This window comes from Crocodylus siamensis, chromosome 10 (assembly GCF_052110815.1).
Source record: "Crocodylus siamensis isolate JL-2025a chromosome 10, ASM5211081v1, whole genome shotgun sequence".
Taxonomy (NCBI): Eukaryota; Metazoa; Chordata; order Crocodylia; family Crocodylidae; genus Crocodylus; species Crocodylus siamensis.
This window is the reverse complement of record NC_143404.1, coordinates 4,732,722-4,753,654: the sequence shown is the minus strand read 5'-3', so window position 1 is coordinate 4,753,654 and position 20,933 is coordinate 4,732,722. Positions and strand designations below refer to the sequence as shown.

General features: G+C 56.2%; 1 protein-coding gene across 4 annotated transcripts in view; it reads right to left on the bottom strand.

The window, feature by feature from the left end:
* The window catches only part of CAMK2A (calcium/calmodulin dependent protein kinase II alpha), a 54,536-nt gene that overhangs the window by 4,086 nt on the left and 29,517 nt on the right, over window positions 1-20,933 (bottom strand). For 2 of the 4 annotated variants that reach the window (XM_090020908.1, XM_090020907.1), the window contains exons 6-16: window positions 20,258-20,330; window positions 18,201-18,303; window positions 17,043-17,126; window positions 16,001-16,095; window positions 15,455-15,577; window positions 13,581-13,664; window positions 11,746-11,788; window positions 8,339-8,379; window positions 4,122-4,154; window positions 3,056-3,104; window positions 981-1,056 (exon numbers count right to left, since the gene is read on the bottom strand). In XM_090020908.1, the coding sequence (XP_089877034.1) occupies window positions 981-1,056; window positions 3,056-3,104; window positions 4,122-4,154; window positions 8,339-8,379; window positions 11,746-11,788; window positions 13,581-13,664; window positions 15,455-15,577; window positions 16,001-16,095; window positions 17,043-17,126; window positions 18,201-18,303; window positions 20,258-20,330 (804 nt within the window). The remainder of the gene's footprint in view (window positions 1-980; window positions 1,057-3,055; window positions 3,105-4,121; window positions 4,155-8,338; window positions 8,380-11,745; window positions 11,789-13,580; window positions 13,665-15,454; window positions 15,578-16,000; window positions 16,096-17,042; window positions 17,127-18,200; window positions 18,304-20,257; window positions 20,331-20,933) is intronic. The other 2 variants (XM_090020910.1, XM_090020909.1) reach the window with 1 other exon arrangement.

The following is a 20,933-nucleotide window of genomic DNA, read 5'->3' as shown; positions in this document are numbered from 1 at the left end:
CTGCCTCCCCTAGCCTGTGCTGCAAAGCCTTGCAATGCTGTGGCCTGCTCCCCCTAAGAAAGGCGCTTCTCTGACAGGGAGCGCAAAGCTGGGCTTCGTCTGTGCGGGATCCACACAACCCCTCTCACAAAGACCCGCCGACAGGTCACCAGGCATTTCTCTGCATTGCCTCTGCTTCCCTGAGGAAGGAGCTGAAGACACGAGCTGTCGGAGATAAGGCACTGGGAATGCCTAGGAGCCGAGGGCTGCTCCTTGTATTGCTGGCATCTGGGACCCTAGTGCAGCGGAGCAAAAAAAAGGCAGCAAGGCAACGTGACAGCTGCCATTCTTCCCCAAGTTAGCACAGGGAGGCTGCCTTGGGGACACCCAGCACCGGGCATCAGTGCCCCTGGCGCAGATGGCACTGAGTCACTTCAAGCTGAAGCCATGGAGGGTTCCAGCAGCTACCTTCGCAAAACTCAGACCTGACCAGCAGTGAGGATTTGTGAAAGCAGTGTGCGATTCCCCCTAGGCGTTTCTTGTGTCGCACCCCAAGTGACTCATCTCAGAAGCCGCATGCTCCGAACCAGGCCTGAGAACGCAGGGAGGGGCACAGGATGCTCATTGAGATGGGGTTTTCTGATACCCCGGCTCAGGTTTTGCAATGCTGTGATACGTTTCTGGCTGCCTTTCTTTTTGGACACAAGAAAAGCAGAATAACCCACCCCTTCTAACCCTTTCTGCAATCATTTTCCTTTTCTATCATCAATCACACGGCTTGGAGTGAGCATTGGACACGGGGAACGGGCTGTCCCAAAGTCTAGTCCCAGCCCGATGCTGACCCACTGGGACACGCGCGTGCCCCCTCCGAGCCCTGCTTCCACCACACCCTGACACTGCTGCACGGGTGAGCACCAAAACCCAGCACGCCCCGTTGTCACACCCGCAACCAGCTCAGCCAACCCCCCTCCTGCCGCCAGCACCCCAGCGCCCACACTCACGTGTACGACTCAAAATCTCCGTTGCTTATTGCTTCGATCAGCTGCTCCGTCACTTTGATGATCTCTTGCTTCCTTACTGTTTTAAAAGGAAAAAAAGCACAGCAAGTGAGAGCCCTGCAGGCTCACAGCGCGGGTGGCGGGTCAGGGGATGCCAGCATGGAGGAAAGCAGAAAAGGCATCCCGGTCACTGGCTAGGAAGCCCCTTCCGAGTTGGGGGCAGTCTAAAGAAATCCTTGGTTTCCTGCTCTTTTTAAGGAACAAAAGACAGGGGACCAGCAAAGGAGGCATGGAGCCTTGCTCTACCCCTGGGCTAGTAAGTCTCAGTGTAAGCCACTACAGAGGATTATCATTTCTCTCCCCAAGACCCATCGTTGCCCACTGGACTGTCAGGCTAGAGCTCAGGGCCACACACCAGTGCCGAGGGAACCCCTTAGCACGTTCCCCGGTGACTGTCCTGCCCTTTGGTCCAGCTGACACCTGAGCTGGGGCCATCCTAATCGGTGGTGGTGCTTCTCCTTAGTGAGCTAAACCACTGCTGGCCTCTGCCCAAGGCAGGAGCCGATGCACTCACGTGGTCCCACCTGGGGGAGGGAGGCTTTCCCTTTGCATGGTCTCAATGGGAGCTTTGTGTTTCTCCTGGGACACCTCCGTTCCTCCAGGCCCCGGAAACCGGAGGAGGGGAGAAGCAAACTGAACGCTTGGCCCGGGCAGTGCCGAGCTCCTGCCATTTCACACCTGCTCCCAGCTGCGAAAAGCCTCGTCCTTCTCCTTTCAAACAGGCTCCGATTGTTGGACCCTGCAAGAGCCGCCCGCTGGGCTTACGACAGATGTCCCAGGTCAGGCACAAATTACTGGGCTGGGTGGCTCTGAAAGGAGGGTTCATTTTTTTTATCCCGCCAAATTCGGGGGGCGGTGGGGAGAGAGGGTCATTCATAAAGCAGAACAACCAACGCCAGGGCGGCTTTGCGTGCATTTCCATCCCTTTCTGCGCTCGTTTTCATTCCCTTGCCCTTGGGAGTTCTTCCCCATGACAACAAATTTTCAATTAACTTGAATGTCAAGCCAAAGTCCCTCTCACTCGCTGTTGGGTTCACTTCGTTGGGGAAGGCTTTGCAAATTAGCACTGGCAAATTCTTCCCCTGGGCCGTTCTTGGAAAGTTGGCTCTGACAGGTGCGGGGAGGGGGAGGCTGAAAGCCTTCCTGCCTCGGCCTGTGCCAAGCGGGAGGCGGGTTACTCTTCAGGTTACCTTCAGGAGGGGCATGCGTGAACAGGAGCCAAGCTGAAACGGGGGCCTTTCAGCATGGGCAGATGGACTGCTGCATTTAAGCACTCGCAAGGACAGGGAAGATCCCAGAAGAGCCAGGGAAGTGCTTGGATGGATGTTGGCAGGAGGAGACTAATGTGAGGGATAATTGTATAATCAGTGCATGCAGCACGGCACAGTGCCATCCAGGGAGGATGGACGCCAGCTCTCTGACTCCGGCATTGTGCGCTCTTGCTGCATGGATATGAGGCTCCAAATTTGAATTTGTTCCCGGCATCAGCCCAGCGCACTCAACTGATTTACACTGACAATGAATTTGGTCCGGCCTTTTCCCTGAGAGTTGGAACCCCCTCTGAAAGACATGAGCTTATGTTTCACAGGGGGACATCATCATAAAATCAAAAAACCACAGAAAATGAGGGTTGGGAGGGACCTCAGGAGGTCACACCTTGTCCAACCCCCTGCTCAAAGCAGGACCAGCTCCAACTACAACATCCAGCCAAGGCTTGGTCTCGCTGGGTCTTAAAAACTTCCAAGTATGGAGATCCCACCACCTCTCTAGGTACCTGTCCCAGTGCTTCACCACCCTCCTAGTGAGAAAGTTTTTCCTAATATCCAACCTAAACCCCCCTTGCTGCAACTGGAGCCCATTGCTCCTCATCTTGTCATCTGCCCCCACTGAGAACAGCCCAGCTCCATCCCCTTTGCAGCTCCCTGGCAGGGAGCTGAAGGCTGCTAGTAAGGAAAGGCTGCGAGAGAGGCTATGACCGTGCTACAAGCAGGGGCACCTCTGGGGACCTCTGCCTGTACCTTTGGTGTCTTCATCTTCGATGGTGGTGTTGGTGCTCTCCGAAGACTCCTGGCAAAGAACAGAAAGGAGACAGGACAAGTCAGTCTCCTCGTTGCCCGTGTGTCAGAAGGGGCTCGTGCCTTCCACAGCCTACCACCCGCGGCTCGGCCTGCAGCCCCCGGTTCTGCAAAGGGACAGCAACCAAGCCAGATGCCAGCCCCGAGAGCCGGTCGTCCATCACAGGTCTCGCTTGGCCATCGCACTGCCCTCCCTGCCTTTCAAACCTGGTCGTCAAGGAGCATCCCATAGGAAGGGGCATGGCTTTCCTACAAGTACCTACAGGGAGGTCCGAGGGTCGGGTCCGGAGGGGAGGCTCTGGAGGTCCCTATGCCGGCCGGAGGGGCAGGGAGGGCTGTGCGGGGTGAAAGACACCATGTGGGTTGTACGAGAAAGAAAGAGATGTACAAACTAACAGAGAGAGGCAGCTGGGATGAGAGAGTGAGGGGACTGTGCAGGAGTGAGAGAGACCACATGGACTGCATAGTCAGGAGAGAAACGTACAGTAAAACAGAGAGTGGTCCAAGACCCACGTGGACACAGCTCCTTCGAGACACAGATCAGCAGGGGCCGCTCGCCAAGCTCCCCGCCAAGAAAACTTCTGGCTGAACCGGAGCCACAGCTCTGCTCGTTCATCCCAGGACAGGTCTGTGTGTGGTTTCCCAGTCGTCCCCTGCGGGAGGTTGCCGCCCGGGTGCCTCCTGGCCGTGCGGCTCCGGCAGAGCCCCGGGGGAAGGCCCCCAAGGCGCTCCGGAGGGACTGCAGAGTTGGCAGCCCCGCAGCGGGACGGGGAGAAACGCCACGGGCACCTGTCAGCAACGCCCTTCCCACTAGCTCTTGAGCAGCATGGGTCCATGCCGACCCTGCCAGTGGGATCTGGGGGTGATGCTGCTTTGAGGATGTTTCCTCCACCCCGGTGCCCTCTTTCCCCTACCCCACGGGTCCAAGGGAAACTTCAAGAGCAGGGCAGGCCAGAACAGGCGGAGAGGCCCAGCATTATCGGCACTGAGGAAGACGAAGGACACTCACCATTAACTGAACGCTGGAACTGGACTTTCTTTTCTGGAAAAACAAGGAGAAGAGATGGAACAGGAAGAGACACAGAGTGAGCAAGGCAGGGAGCAGCACGTGGGAGGCAGCCGCTCCTGAGCCACCCTCTTGCGCGGGCAAACGTAGGCGCTCGACGTGAGGAACCGATGCCAAGGCAGGACATAGGGCAGACAGAGCCGTGCGAGCTCCCTCGCGCGGGTCTGCCGACGCCTCCCTAGCCTGATCTGCCTCAGCCTCTGCTCTTCCAGTGCACAACTCTGCCTACGCAACTCGGCCCTAGCCCGGCTCTCCCCTAAGTGGGCCTCTCCTGAGAAAAGACCTCCAGTCCTGCCAGTGGTTTTGCAAGGAGGACATACCTCCACCAAGAGACCACCACGCTCATGCCACTGCCCTCAGAGGAGAGACACTAATATTTTAGTTCTCTTCAGCACCTAGATGTTCCTCTACCCTGACCACAACTTATGGCTATGGGCTATCCACTAGAGTTGTCCAGCAGTTTGGTGCTCGGTGGGGTTATGTCTCCATCCAGAAGCCTGCCACAGAGTGCTGCTTGGACAAACCGTGGGTCTGCCCGCTTTGCAAATGGCAGCACAGGGTAGGGATACACAAGCGAGCTGGCTTCAAGACGTGAACCGGGGTGAATTACCCTGCATGGGTCTCCATCCTGACAAGCTAGCTGGCTTGACTATCTCTCCACTGCACTGCAACCTGTCGGATGAGCATACCCCACGTCAAGCCTTGTCCCTGGTGTACCAGTGGACTCCTCAAGAGACAGGCTCCTGTAAATATATCTATATAGGACCTATATAGGTCTCTCTATATATCTAGATCTCTCTCTATATATAGAGAGATATATAGATCTATATAGATATATTAATCTATATATAGATCTATATAGAGAGGTATATAGATATATATATTTATTTATATATATATAGATAGATAGATAGATAGATCTATACAGGGATTAGCAAACCAGGAGATATATATTTATATAATATATAAACCAGGAGCTACAGATATATATAGAGATATAAAAATATATATCTCTATATATATCTGTAGCTCCTGGTTTGCTAGTCCCGACTGCTCCAGGATCCTTGAATAAGAGAGATTCCACAAGTGCATTTCTGCCTATGACCCTGAAACATTGCTGTGTTTCTGCATTTCTTGGGCTTTCATGCTCATGTTGTCACCGCCTTGTGCTTGGCTCAGTGACTGAGTCTTCAGAGGGATGGGGAAGAGGACCTACTGCCTTCTCTCTAGCCCTCACATCTAGGATACAAGCCACCGCAGGAAACAGGAAAAGCCGGTGCAAAATGCACCAGATTTCAGAGCTGCCGTCCCGAGGTAATAGGCTCATTGCCAGCACATTAAATTAAGCACAGACATCCTTCCCACATGCTGCTATCCCTACCAGTGTGGTACACGGCATGAGCTGTACATGCCTCCTCGTGAGATATCACGCGGAGTCCCATCAGAGCGCCTGATGGCTGCATTATGAAGAGCCGCTTGTGCTCATTACCACTTGTTTCTCCTTTTACACCCTAAAGCAGACTTGCCAGCAGCCTCAACATCATTAGATCCCATCCTACTTTAGGAGAGCTACCCCCAGCTTGCCTGAAAGCCCGCGGTGGCCTTAATCTCTGCATACACTTCACTCGCAAGCTAGCATGCATCCTCCAAGACAAGACTGCAGAACAGCAGCTGCAAGACTTAGGAGGGAACCCGATGAGATTGAGCAGCTGTGGCTGCCTCCCTTTGGGATGTAACAAGCTGTAAGAAGGCCTAAGAGCTCCCACTCGCCGAGGACGTGACATGGGGCACCAACTGCAGAAATTTCAGACGCCACACGATGCAACACAAAGCAGTGATCGCGTTCGTTGAGGACGTACAGTAACAGGATGCAACACGGGGCAGTGACTTCGTTAATTTAGGACGTAACAGGATGCGACACGGGGCAGTGACTGCATTAGTTTACGATGTAACAGGATGTGACACTACACAGGGCAGTGAGGGTGTCATAGCTGCCAGGAAAAGGAGGACCCCATACGGTCTCCTTGTGTTGCCCGGTGGCGGGGGTTGTATGTTGCTGAGTGCCCAGAGCTGCAGCTGGCGAAGCTGCACTGTCCGGGGTCTACAGTAGCCGGGTGGAGGGTAGGCAGGACCAGGAGAAAGCCACTGTTTCTTTACAGGCTGGTGTGGCAGCTGCTGTGGCATCGGGGCTGTAGCCCAGGAGGGATAAGTCAGGCACCTGGGCCCAGCCTGATGCCACAGGGTAGTTAATCCAGTTGTTTCCTGCAGCAATAGCTCCAACCTCATGGGCCGCATGACAGGGCTGACCCCAGAGAAGCAGCAACACGCCCTCCACGGAGAGGATGACGCTCCCAAGGAACCACCCGAGGAGTTTTCAGGACCCGGCAGATGTGAGTAAAACCAGAAAAGCAAACTCCTCTGGTGCCTGCCCTGGTTGCTGCAGGCCATCCTCATGGTGTCACAAAATCACGTTCCCCACACTGCACCCTGAGGGAGATGACTGGGAGAGCAACTGGGCTTTCTGCAGGCCCCTTCCAGCCAAGGCAGGCGAGAACGGTGCCACTGACCAGTGTTAGAAATCAGCCAAAGTTACAGCCCACTGGGAAAGAGGTTTGGGTTGAGGCTCTGGCCTCTCTCCTCCTCCTCCTCACCCCTGTGGGAGCAGAGAAGAGCCATCTCCCCAGCCTATCCAAGCTCAACGCCAGAAATGATTGTCCTGGCAATGAAGAACCATGCAAAACCGTGCCCAGGCCATGCACTCTCTGCAGCGGCATGCCAAAAGATACTGCCAGACAGGACAGCCCCTTCCCCCCTGCTCCCCTTTCCAACGGGACCTGTGGGATGAGGCTGTGAAGCAAAGGATACAAACCGAAGCCACCTGGGCGGATCTGGAAGCAGGGACCCTTCCCTTGTAGTTTTTTGGTTCAGAAGAGTGTTTACTTGCAACCATTTCTCTACACATGGCCCCTCCTTCAGACCTGGGGCTGTGCTCACCCTCCCAGCCACCCCCAAAGCCGAGGCAGAAAAACATTAGCAAGGAGGGGAGGAAAATGATTTCCCACCAGACTGACCCTTACTGAAGGCCAGTCAAGCCCTGGCCTCTTTCTTTTCTTTCTCTGACTTTCCAGAGCACCTTTCCGTTTTGTCTTGCCTCTGCCACTGCCCACAGCATGGCTTTAATCGTGTCTCAGGGGCGGACACTTCCTCCGGTGATGCTGGGGCTTCTGGCATTGCACAGTGGCAGAGGGAAGGCAGGTGCCGTGACCTTTCCCTAGCCCAAAATGTGGCCCCTGAAAAAGCCCCATGGCAAGAGGAGGTCACCATGGCTGCTGATCCCTGCCAGGCTGAAAGCCCAGAGATTTCTGGAGCGCCTCCCATCTGCCCATAGCCACAGGGTAGGCCATTGTGCCTGCTCCTCTGCAGGGTGACTGCTTGCTGTCATCAGGCCCCGGCTGCAGGGTAGAAAGGGGCTTTCACACAGGTGTGTTTGTCCAACCTGTTATCAAGCAACAGGCAGCAGAGCCAGTGGCTGATGGGAGCTGGTGGCTTCTCCAGGGTGTTGGCATCTAGCCGACCCCCTTGCCCTCGGCCAGGGTGGAGAGCTGTGGGCAACACCTGCAGAGGGGGGTCCCACATCACCTGGCAGAAGGAAGGAAGCCCTCGAATCTCAGGGCGAGGGGAGCAATCAAGGTTCAAAATGGGATTTTTTTTCATTGCTATCCTAAATCCTGAACTCCGGGGTGGATGTGGGTGGGAGAGAAGGCCAGCCCTGCCCCCACCAGCCCCACACCCCTTGAAGGGGCAGTGAGAGGAGCTGGAAAGGACCCGGATGGCTGTGAACAGATCAAACTATGCTCGTGCCTTTGCTGGAAGACGGGCCGTTCCTTCCAGGAGAGATGCTGGGAGCCCCAGGCTCACCGAAGTCCACCTCTCGTTGCCATCCTGCCGGAGAAGCCGCAGCCCCCAACCGTGAGCGTCAATCCCCGTTCTCTCTGCTCAGCCAGGCTTGTCCTGGGGAGCTTTGCACAGGGCACAGACCCCCCTTTGCTAGGGGAGAAGCATGTGTGGACAGGGGGAAGGAGCCCCTGGCAAGGCGAAGGGGCGATGGACCCTGCTGCGGGTGAGCTGGCGGCTGCGTTAGCCGGAGGGAGGGGGCTTACCTTGACGCCATCGTTCTTCTTGTTGCCGCCGCTTTTCCCTCCTGCGGACAAAAAGAAGGCGGTGAGCACGGCCAGGCAGGGCGCCAAGACCAACAGGCCGAGCAAGAGCAGCATGAGGAAGGATGGGCCTGGGGCACGCCAGGCAAGAAGGGGCAGGAGGAGACCACGGGCTCAGGAGTGCTCCTTGCCGCCGGTGCCCTCCAGAGCACGGCAGCGATGGCCCCGCTCAGAGCTCACAAGGGCCCTCCTCGGCGCCGGCCCTCCGCCCCGCCGCACGGCTCTGCAAAGCCCATGGCTGCTTCCACGGTCAAGCCCCGCGGCCGGAGGAGAGTGCTGGGCTGAGGGCGAGCTCCCCGGGGCTTCGTGTCCTCCGGGGGCCGCGTCAGTGGGCATCCAGCCGCCGTCCGGCCCGGGCTCCCCTTGCTGGGGCCGCCTGCCTCGGCGTGTGCTGCCGAGTGCTGAACAAATGCCTGCCTGCCTGTCTAAATTTAGCCCCATGCTGCCGGGGTCATGTGCTACGGCCCCCTCGGCCCGACAGCTGCAGCCCTCGTTCCGACACCGCAGATGCCTTCGTGGTGCCCACGTATCCCGGCTGGCCCCACCGGCCACGGGTCCCTCCCCAGCCACGGCCCCTGCACCCACTGCCAGGTCCCCGCGCGCCCCTCTCCCGCAGCCCACGGCACACGGCTGGCTGCCGCGTGGGGTATGCAGAGGCTAAAGGGGGTGGCTCCGAGCTGCCAGGCCTTTGATGCTCCCCGACAGACTCTTACCCCTTCCAGGCCTGATATAAGATCCCTGCCAGCTGTTTAACCCTTTCAGACCCCCAGTGCACCACTCGCTGCTGCTGACACCACCACTGTCAGCAAAATCCCAGCTGTCCCCAGGACAACGCCCAGCTCTCCACATGCCCCGGGCAGGTCCCAAGCCCCCTGCACCTGCCCTTTGTCCCTTCCAGCTTAGCCCCTGATCCCTCTGAGGAGCATCCTAGCTGGACATCTACAGCTCCTTTGCAATAACTCCCCGCCCCAGACACCAACCAGCCAAAAGCGAGTGCTTCACACGAGGTCCGGGCTGGACCCATCGCCTTCTTGCAGTGCCATCCTGAAAGGGCCCTGTTGTGAGCCCATCCCTGCCCCAGCTCCGGGGGCTGAACCTGCTCACAACCCCTTCACCCTACCCAGACAGACACTCTCCTTCCTCTCCGGGCTCTCCACGTGCCCCTGCCTCCTCTCTGCCCAGGACGTGGCCTGCACCCAGCTGACTGCCCCTGGCTCTGGGAAACTGGGTCCAGCTCAGCTTCCTTGCGTACCTCGTACCACTGTTCACACCACTGTGAGTGTGAGCCCCGTCCAGATGCAAGTGGTGCCCGCCGTGGTGCAAAGGACCCTCTGAAGGTCAGGGCCACAGCTGGCTGCCCATGTGAGCGGGTAAAAGAATGGCTCCTTTTAATAAGCTACAACTCCCCACTGTCTCTCCTACCAGCTGCCAAGGGCAGGTGTCCACATTGAGTCCCAGCAGCTCTTCCACTCATTTAATGACCCACTCACAGGCCACCTAAAAAATGCCAGGTGTGGTCTGAGGGTCTTTTGAGAATCCAGGCCTGTGCGACAGCTCTGTGTGGACTGTGAGGACCCCCGTGTAGACAGCGGGACCTTTCTCTGACTGTTTAAAAAAGCACCGGCCACATTCTGGGAGCGATCCAACCATAAAATGACCGAGGTTATTAACACTAACCCTGCAACTGCCGAGCTTTTCAGAATCAGGAGGAACCAGTAAAGGAGAAAGCTCATTGCAACCTTCCCCCACCTGTCAGGCCTTTTCCAGAGTGAAACGATTTTCAGCGTCACTCCCATATCACTGCTGCTAACAGGTGAGACTACTACACCCTCTGAGACACTGGATGGACAGTGGGACATGCTGCCAGCAGGTGAGATGCCCTCGCTCTGCTCAGCCCTGAGACCTGCTCCCTGATTTACCATCACCAAGTAATGTTTTTCTAGCTGGAGTCTTTTTTTTTTGTGTTTTTTTTTTGCTTCATGTTGGATGGAGCAAAAAACAAACCCAAGGAACAAACCCAAGGCTGGTCCAAACCCAGATGCATCCACACGCACTCCCAACCTGACCGAACCCTGGGGCTGGCTGGGTGCTGGAGGTCAGACGTGTGCTCCTCTTCAGGTCAGCAGGTTCACTGGACCCCTGCCCGGTGCCAGGATGCCTCTGTCTTGCCAGGTCTGGCTCTGAGCAGCGTGCACAGAGTTCGTGAGCCCGTGAGCTGGATTCTCACCTGCGAGGCTAGCTTTATACCAGGGGCACACCTGAGTGAAAGCAGCTCTCAGAGAAGATGCTCACTAGCTATCTCCCGGCAAGACTTTCCTTCCCAAATGTCCCTTCCTGCCTGCTTGCATGCATGCTATTGCCCCGATGACGTGCGCTCTTGCTTACCCAACTCTGAATTAGTTAGGCCAGTGGCACCTTTTTAGCTGTGAGGTCCCCCTCAATAGACTTGAGGAAATGCCAGCTCTTAGTTTTCACCCATTTTTTGGCTGCAGAAAAATACTAGAGCCCGCAAAGAACTCAGCCCGCAAGGTGTTTTTAGCACTCTGGATTCCCATTCAAAGTCTCCGGGTTGGTCTTGTGAATCACATTTGTCTGCCTCCCAGTGACAGTATCATGTGGCACCCCAGAGCACCCTTGAACGGGTCTTGAGTCAACCCAGGGTGCTGCAGCACCCTGGGTGAGAATCACTGAGTTAGTCTAGAAGGTGCAACTCAGCCCTACCTTCTGCCCAGGGTCAGGGGATGAGTTGGAGATGTCCTAAGTGACTCCCAGCTTTGCTGAGACTCTGTTCACAGGACTTGCTCTCCAGAGACAGAGAGCGAAGGGAGCACAGAGAGAGAAAGGAGGGAGGGAGACCGAGGCAGAGCCCTGCAGTCGAGTGCTACTGGCTCCTGGGACCGTTTCCAGTGGGTGTGAGTGCAGGGGGGGCTTCCACGAGTCCAGCCCCCACCCCTCTCCAGACAGGGCCCCGAGGGCTGGCCTCCCAGCTGGGCGGTCAGATCAAGGAGAGCAACCTGATTACTCACGGGCTATACTGGGCTGCCCTGGGTGACCTCCCTGCGGCAGAGCTCTTGCTTTCCAGGCCAGCCAGAGGCACAGGATTGTGGGACCCATCCCAGGAGCCCCTCCGCGGAGGCAGAGAGTCACATAGGACCTGAATCTGCCCTGCTCAGGCCCTCACTTATCGCAGGCATGTGCCTGGGTATGGAAACAGCAGCACAGGGAGAAAGGACAAGCCAAGCCAGTCTTTAGCAGTCCACGCCGGCAGGGCCCATAATCAGTTTTCACTTGCCACCGGAAACCCAAAGCATGAGACATGCAAAGGGACGAGCCGCCCGGACAGCACCTACCAGAAAAATTGCGGGTCGCCAGCATGGTCGTGAGAATAGCTCCCTGAAACACACAGGAGGCAGAAAGGAAAGAAAGGAAAGAGAGATCACCGTGCTCAGAGTCAGGCCCCTCTGTTTCCCCGGCCGCCTGCCCTTCCATGCAAAGGCTGCCCAGAGGAAAACGGGACCAGCTAGGGACGGTGGGGATCACCGCAGCGGTGCCAGGGGTGTGTATGCAGTCCAGACTGCTTGTAGGGCCAGGACAGCACGTGGCGGATGGCAGACGTGACGCAGGGGCCCTGCTCTCTAGCTGGTAGGGGGAAGCAGGCCGTTTGGGTCTCTCCCCTTGGCCTTTTTTACACCTCGTGTAGGCAGCACCATTTCTTACACCCTAAGCTCCAGCACTATCGAGAGACGAGAGAGATTTCACACGGGGTATTTGGGTGAGGATTACTTCTAGCAAAACTGCTAGGAGAAATGCCACGCACCTTGCTTGCTCTCCGGAGATTCGGTCGGAATAAAAGCAGTGGACGTGCCAGGACTCCCCTCATCTTTCCAGCCCCAGCTTCAAGTATTGCACTACCACCCCTAAACTGGCCACACCTCTGAGATGAAAGGGCAAAGTCTATATATGGGGCCCAATTCTGATTTTGGCTTAGCCTGGTGCAAATCTAGAGTTAATCACACTTTACTGTTGCTTTCAAGGGGTATAACTGAGCTAAGAATGGGGTTTGATGCTATTAAATGAGTTTTTATACTATCTAGAGCTGGGGGGTGGGGAGGTGTTTTCCATCAAAGCTAAACTTTAACCTTTACACAGAAATGGCAATTGCAAAAAAACGTTCCCCACAGATGGTTTCCATTTCCCCACCAGCTCTTCTAACTAGTTCTGTAGCCTGTCGTGTGTTCCCTTTACCGTAATCGTTGCAGTAATGGCATACTCTTTAGAAGCGCAGCCTTGAACTAATGAGATTACTCGTCTGGTTGAAAAGTAATCACAGATTATTGCCGGTTTCTCCTCCAGATAATCTTGCTCCTCGCCTGCAGTCCTGCTGCTCTGTGCCTCGTGCCAAAGCTGACGGACGGTGCGCCTTGTTCGGAGGGGTTTGAGGGCAACAGGATGGTGCGGGGGGATGTTCGGGCACTTTATTTTGCAAACTGGCTGGGAAGCAGTGCCCCCAGCATCAGGTTGGGTGGTGCCACTAACCTAGAAGTGTTGTCCTTTGGTGGAGATGGAAAATCAAAGGGCTGATTTCTTCTGACCACCAAGCTCCAAACTGCTTTTGGCTAATGTCTCCGGACTCTAGCTCTGATGAAGATTTTAGCCCTGTGTTTTGCCTACCTACCTCAAACCCTGTGTGGGGTGGACCAGAGACAACTTTTCTCCTTCCCTTCTCGATCTACCCTATTGCACCGTGCGGCACTGCAGTGCATTGGGAAAGGGGCTGCCTCCCAGGCAAACGGATCCCAGCGGCTCGCTGAGATTTGGCATCTTTTGGGTAATAACCTGCATAAAGGGGCTACATCACAGTGAGGCATTGTTCCCTGGGGGGGAAGGAGGATGCACTGGGGCTCTGTTTGGTCCCTGTAGCCTCATGCAACTTCCATGCAAAAAAACATATGCATGGCACCAGTAACAGGTGGCTCTCCACTGTTCACATGTAACCTGTTCCTCCGTTGCATCCTTTTGCATCGGGGTCCTCATGTTCAGAGCCTGTCAGGCTCCCACAAAATCCCCCACTCTTGGCATCACATTGATTCCTGCTCTCCAAGACATGCTGACCTCTTCCGTTCAGGCAAACAAACCCACATCTGCATTTCCCAGAGGGCTCCCGGAGCTGGGAGCCCGAAATTACCTTCAGCTTCCTTCTGGCGTTGAATTTCTTCAGGCAGTCCACTGTCTCCTGTCTGTGCATGCAGGATGCCACAGTGGCACGGTGCTGGAAGACAGAGCAAGAGCCCGCTCAGGGGTGAAGATGGACAGGAGGGAGAGCAGAGACATGCAGGAGGGACAGCTCGGGGCACATACATCCACTCTTGTACTCATGCATCCGTCCCGAGACGTACGGGCCGATGGGGCCCCTGGCACCAGCTGCTGAAACTTTAGCAGGAGTTTGTTACCCTCCTACCACCTTTGCACCTTGTTCTCTCTGCATTTTGCTGGCAGAGAGCTGAGCTCTGCCTGCAGCTGACCCTTGTGCCTGGATAACTAGCCCTGCTGTGAGGGGTGGAAATCTTGGTGGAACTGGGGGGTTATGGCCTTAACAAGGCCCTGAGGCCAGGCCTGGAGGCCCCCCTGTATGGACTGCAACACCATTCAGACCTCCTGGAGAAGCCAGCTCCGTCTGATGGCGTTGGGGTGAATTGGGCTGGAGATTTCAGGAACGCCACTACAATTGCTCACGGAAGAGAAAACCCTGCCCGCGTGGAAAGCGAAGCAGGGTTCAGGCCTGCAGGGATGCCAGAATCCAAAAAACATCCCGAGAGAAGCATCCCTGGGGACGCGGGTTCCTGGCAGCGCGGGGAGGAGGACGTTCGTTTGGCCGTGGGTAATTTGCAGCTTCCCCAGGGGAGTTCGGGCCAGAGGAAGTGTCTGGTTTTCTCTGACATTCCTGCTTTTTCCCCCTCCGCATCATTTTCCATCTGCGTGTGGCCGAGGTACAAGGAGGCCAGTGACTTTTCCCTCTGGGTCACGCGGCGAGTCAGGGACTCGCGCTGGGAGCCGGGTCCCTTCTGTGCACCCCGGGGAACTCGGGATCCCTGGGAGCCAGGAAATGTCAGCGTGGTAAAAGCTGTAAGCAATTGCCTGGGGAAAACACGCAGGCCTGCCTCCAAATCCCTCTGGCTTCTCTGAGTCTGCGCAGCTGGCTACGCGCTCCGGCTGGCCCTCCGATCCACCCGCCCCGAGCAGCTTCCCAAAACATCCCAGGAAAACACGGGGACCTAAGGGCTCGTGTTGGTAGGATGCCCTGTCCCCCAGACGCCTAGGCCCCACTGTACACAGTGGCAGGAGCATCCTACAGAGACCGTCGAGATCGGGGTCAATCAGAGGAGCACGAGGGTTAGGGGTTAGGGTTAGGGTGCAGGGTAAATGGTCCCTTCCAGCCCCTCTGTGAAACTATGGGAGGGCATGGGAGAGGGCGTGAGTTTACAGCATGAGGCTTCCAGCATGGGGAAGCATAGCACGAGGGCTCAACCAGCAGCCCAGGAGCTGGGGCAACAAGTCAGGCACAGCCCCTTCCCATCCCTCGGAGAGGGGGAAGCAATGCTGTCCAAAGGGCCCCGATGAGTACAGGACACTAGTGGAGTCACTGGGCACTTCTGTTGGCTGGGCCGAGACAGCACGTCTTCTCTCCTTCTCAGGGCATCTGCATCTGAGCGTGAGCATTTAACACTGTTTGTATTCACACTTCTATTTCACTGAGATTTAAAGGCACCTAAATGTCTCATCCCGACGGTGAGAAAATCCTGCCAGCCGGTCCCGTACTGAGCGCTGGGAGGAGGGGCGGAGTGGGAGAACAGCCTCTTGATCACACAGAAAATAGACGGTGGATATACAGGACTGTAAATATTCAATATGCAGAGTAAAGCGTCGCCACATTTGCATAATGCTTCCAGATGTCTGGACCGGTGTCCTGAAGAGGTGCGTAGCACCACGAAGGAGCCGGTCCCATCTCATCCCACGCTTGCTCGTTTTTTCAATGCCTGCCCTGCCAGGGTGCACACTTACCGATATCCAGGGGTGCTTCAGAGCCTCGGCTGCCGTGATGCGCTTGGAGGGGTTGATTGTCAGCATCTTGTTGATGAGGTCTTTTGCTTCTGGAGTGACTGTATCCCACTCAGGCGAAGGGAACTGCAAGGCAAGGGGACAAAATGTGAGGCTGGGGATAGCAACAGAAACGCCTGTCTTCTGCTGCCCAGTAAAGCTTGGCTCATCCTTGTACTGTCCTCTGAGAGGAGGGCCTTGTCTCGCGCTGGGAAGAACGAAGGGTCTGTTCTCTGTTGGAAAAACTCAAACCCGCTCATGCTTTTGCTCCCCTTTTTGCTTCTCCTGAGGTTTGGAGTGTCTCGCCACGACCGGTGCCTATATTCCTCAATCACAGGCACCTTAAGTAGCCAGTGATGTCCTTCCAGATACCTGTTGGTCTCAGCTCCCAGGCCTGTTTTTATAAGGGAGCAAAAGTGGGGACCCAGAAGCAAGGGGGCATGTGAGGGAGGGGAGAAGAAGGAGACGTGAGAGAAGAGGAAGGCAGGGAGAAAAACAAAATCCACTTACATCGTAGGCCCCGGCTTTGATCTGCTGGTAGAGTCGATGCTGATCCTCATCCCAAAAAGGTGGATACCCAACCAGGAGAATGTAGAGGATGACTCCTGTTCAAGAGGAAGGTGGGAGAACATTACGACCGACTCCTGTTGGGGAAGGGGACAGGTCCAAGGCTCAGGGACCCAAGCCTGTACAGACCCAAGCTGTGCACTAGTATAAACAGGGAAACAGGGGGGTTGAATAAGCCTGGGCGTGCTTGTGTGCCCAACTGCAGGGTGTGCACCAAGTGACTCAGTGTGCACATGGCTGGTGAGACACTCAGCCAGCCCTAGATTGGAGATGCCACCATCGGTGCACCACCATCCGTGCACCTGGGGCTGGCAACTGCACACACAAAACGTAGGCGTGCGCTGGGCACGAGCTTCCTGCGAAAGGGCTGGGCCCAAGAAGAAATCTGTTTTAATCTGCAGAGTGATGATCTGGAAGTGTGTTCAAGGAGCGGTGCCTCTCCCCATGCACGAGCTGTGAAATCAATTTGAAGGTGACGCTTTTAATTAACTGGGTCACTGGTGCATTGTGTTCCAGAGACGTGACTGCACACGCGGGCTGGCCTCGTGCCTCTGGCACGGCCCTGTGAGAAGTGCTGGCATTTCACAACGGGTGGCTCTTTGGAGAACGCGGCGGCATTTTGAGCCGGCTGAGAGGAAAGGGCTTGACCCATTGGGGAACCTCCTACTCCTGCCCAGGATGCTCGTCCAGGACACAGAAAGCCAGTGTTGCACGCTGAAAGCCCAGGGCCTCTGGGGTTTAACACTCAGAAGCCGCAGCATCCTATTTGACACTTAAATCAAATACGAAGTGATGCCGTAGGAGTGGCAAGCAGTGGGCAGGCAGGGCATGGCTGCGGGACAGGTTGGGGTATGGTCCTCCAATGCAATGTCTGGAGAAGTGCTCCAGAGAAATCCTCCCCACCATGCCAGCGGCTGTGGCAGAGAGTGGGGCGAATCAGTAGCTCCGCTGCTTCCCCCAAATCCCCCAGCCTCGTCTGACTTACCGCATGCCCACAGGTCCACAGCCTTGCCATAAGGGTCCTTCCGGAGCACTTCTGGGGAAAGGTACCCCGGGGTGCCTGCAAAACCTAATGACCCAAGGCAAATGACACCCCGTCACACCACTGCTTCCCCGAATGTCCCAGTGGCTGGGTCTGGCACCACAATGAGTGTATTAAGGCAATCGGGCACGCAGCGGGACCACGCTAGCATGATCTCACTGAACGGCCCTGGCGTGGAGCAGGGAGCCACATCCCGTGCTCCATCATGTGGGTGCTAATCCAGCCTAACGCCATCCGCTTTGGCACCGTGACTCCCAACTTCCACGGGTGTTGCCGGGAAGCCAGTCTGTGTTTAGGAAGCTCTGGCTCGTTAGCAGCTAATCAGGCAAGTTAAAGGAAAGGATTATGAGTCACGAGGGGTGGGAAGCCAGCTTCCTGGATCGAGCCGCGTTGGCAGAGCACTAGAGGAAGGTCTGGGTTTGCATCCTACGGCTGCCCTTTCCCACATCTTCCTCTCTACCGTGGCAGGTTGGCTGCGTGCTGGGCCTTTTCCTGGGATATGGCAGCCCTCTCTAGTAAGACCTCAAATTCTGTGTAGCAGATCGGCATGACACATCCCTCCCCGAGTGTCCTGTGACTCAGGATGAAGACAGAATAGCGAATAGACGTGCCAGGCCTCCAGTGAGCTGGAGCGGGTTTGCCATTGCGGGGATACTAATCGTGGCTCTACCCCCACCCAACAAGAGTCCTACAATCCCGGTAGTAGCTTGGTGACTCACATGCTATTTCTGCAAATCCGCTCACTAGATTTCTGTTGGGTTGCTTTTCTTATCACTTGATTATACCAAGCCACTTGGGGACCCACAATGCATCTTTTTAGTGGCAACCAATGCCAAGCTGCATGGTCTGGAGTTCGCACCATACAGCCACAAAAGCTCCCGGGGGCCCCGTGCCACTGGGCTCCCTCGCTGGGCTCGGGCTTGGCCAGGGGAGCTGAGCAGGAGTTTTTGAACCCAGCACTTAGATACTTGGGATGGGGCAGAAAATACTCCTAGCTCCAACACTAATACAATATTTGTGGGCAAGAAGGTGGGCGCTGGAGGCGGTGCCACCCCATGGAAGATGTCAAAGGAGGAAATCAAGAAACCCCAGGCCACTCACCGAACCAGGCCTGCTGATCACCCTCCACCTCAATGGCGAGGCCGAAGTCAGCGAGCTTGACCGCAGCCCCCTTCAGCTTGGATGCCAGCAGCAGGTTCTCTGGCTGCAGGAAGAAAGGAGGGATCCAGTGAGAAATCAGCCTCCTGGTGAAGTGTCAAAGAGCCTGGGCAGCACAGCAAGGCCCCTTGCCTGGGGCTGTCTGCATCGGAGAGCACGGCATGAATCACCGCTGCCAAGTCTACCGACAACGGGCTCTTGTCTCCTGAGCCTGGCAAGAGGCTCTTCACCATCAGACTGGAGATGCAAGGGCCAGTTCGTTGAAAAGCCCGGGACGTCTGCCTGGTTAGACCTGTCCTGAGTAGGGAAGAGCAAGTGCTGGGGTCTGGCTATAGGGCACGGCACTTGTGTGCCATGACGTGTCGCTGCAGCCCATCGTGCCCGATTGCTGGCCTCTGCCGGGAAGGGAAGGCAAAGGGAGCGCTCCAGACCAAGGTGCTTCGAAGAGGACAGTGCGAGCTGGTCCTTCCCCACCACTGCAGTGTGGAGGACAAGACGCACTGTCCTCCTTCCTTCCCTCCTGCAGTTAGGGGGCTTTCCCCCACCATGAAGCCCACTTTGCAGGGCCACCTAGCTTCCTCGCGCTTACACGGCCTCAGGCCCCGATGATGCCTTCACACCTCCATGCACAGAGCCACCACTTGCACAGATTTGCATGTGCTCGGGCAGCTTCTCTGTGGCAGGCAATGCCTCTGAAGACCCAAACTACATCTGTTCAGCCTCCTGGCTGACTAGGAGGGTCTGTGGAGCGAGCCCAGCCGAAGCCAGAGGGGTGATGGCTGGCCAAGCCCCTGTCCTTCCTCCGAGGGCTGCTGCTGCACCTCAGGCCCATATTAGGGGTGAGGAAGAAATAGGGATCAGGTCTCCATCTCTGCTGAGGCGCCTGGCTCCCGGTTCCTATGCCGTGACAATGTTATTACGGCTGTAAGGGAGACTGATGGCCTCACTACTCTCTATTGACTGCAATAGCCAGGCTGGAACCATCCAGCTGGGCCAGTAAAGCCCAGACAAATGGCGGGCAGATCGAGGGAAGACAGCGCCTATTGATTCCCAGGTATTACCAGAGTCACTGGTAATGGGAAGCCGGTTCAGGCTTGGAAATCCAGCTCCTCCTCCATGTATGCCTGAACGAGGCACATGCCAGGAGAGGGAGGGGGAGAGGAGAGCGTTCAGCTCCAGCTTGCATTAGTCCAGCGCCTTGCAATCCCTTCCCCTGACAGCATGGAGGGTCTCTCTTACAGGAGCTCCCGGGAGAGCTGGATTGAGAAGGCTTCAAGCTAATTGCTGGAAAATGCAACCCCATCCAGCCCCAGCTAGACTCCAGCCAGGATGGCTAAGCATGTCCTACTCCAGGTGAAATGAAAGCAAGGATCATGTTCCTCCCCGCAGTCTGGAGCATGGGCCGGAAGAGTCCCCTCAATCCCTCCCGTAGGGACTCCAAGCCAAACAGCGGGATCCTTCACCTTCTACCAGCGGCTCCCAATTTGCGGTACGCACTACCACTGGTGGTACGCAGGCAACCTGTCGGTGGTACACGTTAACAGATTTATTGTCATTACTTTATACGGCAAACATTTGTGGGTGCTGCTTATGGTTGAACTGAAAAATGAGCCGGCGGTAATTAATGTCGTCTTGTTTTAAAGTTAGGAACTGCTGTTGTAGTCCTTTCTAATCCTACTGGTGGCCACCAACCCTTTGAGTCAACCCAGCCACCCTTCCCCACCGTCGCAAGAGTGAGGGGTTTAGCTCCTGGAAGGGAAGGCTGGCACGAGCAGGACTTTCTTCTCTCTTCCTACTCCTAAGGCAGACGCCCTAGCAGGCCTGGCTCGGCTTTGTGCCCTGGGCTTCCTGACGCCCCGTAAGACATTCTTCACCCAGCGCGGGAAGCATCCCAGTCGGCCCCGAGGAAGACACGGGAGAAGCCGCGTTTGGCCGTCTCTCCCTTGATGATGCTCACGTACCTCGGAGGCCTTCAAGAGACCCTCCACCGCAACGCTTACCTTGAGATCCCGATGCACCACCCCCATCTGGTGACAATGCAGGACGGCTTCCAGGATCTGCTGAATGCAATGGCTGGGGAGAGAAAGGACGGAGGACGTGTCTATGCTATGGGCACGTTTCCTCCGGGCCTTCCCTTTGGTTTCCTCTCTTCCCACGACTGCCCACGCCCCCTCTTCCCACCACTGGCTCCACATCGCAGAGCCCCACGGACATGCAGCACAGACACAGGTAGAGCAATTACGACCGGCTTGTCAACAGAAGACAGCTGGGGGTTACTGAAGTCATTAAACCACCCTTGTGAGCAGCAGAGGAGGAACGCGCCGCTCACTTTATGAACTCGTACGGCTGCCGGAGGTAATGAGCTAAAACGATCTAATCAGCTCCCCGCAGAAACAATGAGAGCGGCGTGATAACGAGAGTTGGGGGCATCGTGATGGAATTAGCTTGAGCCAGCGAGCTTCGAAGACAGAAAGTTAGCGGCGCCCCGCGTGCTTAGGCTTATCTGGTCTCCCTGTCCCTTTGTCACACGCAGCTCGTTAAACCACGGACGGCCCAGAACGAAGCCGCAAGAATTTCCCAGATGCCCAGCGGGTTTTAACTTTTGTTACCGAACACCTGCCTGCAAAAGGAAGTGTCTTTATCTCCCTTGTTTTTGCAGGCTGCTGGCGTTGGTTG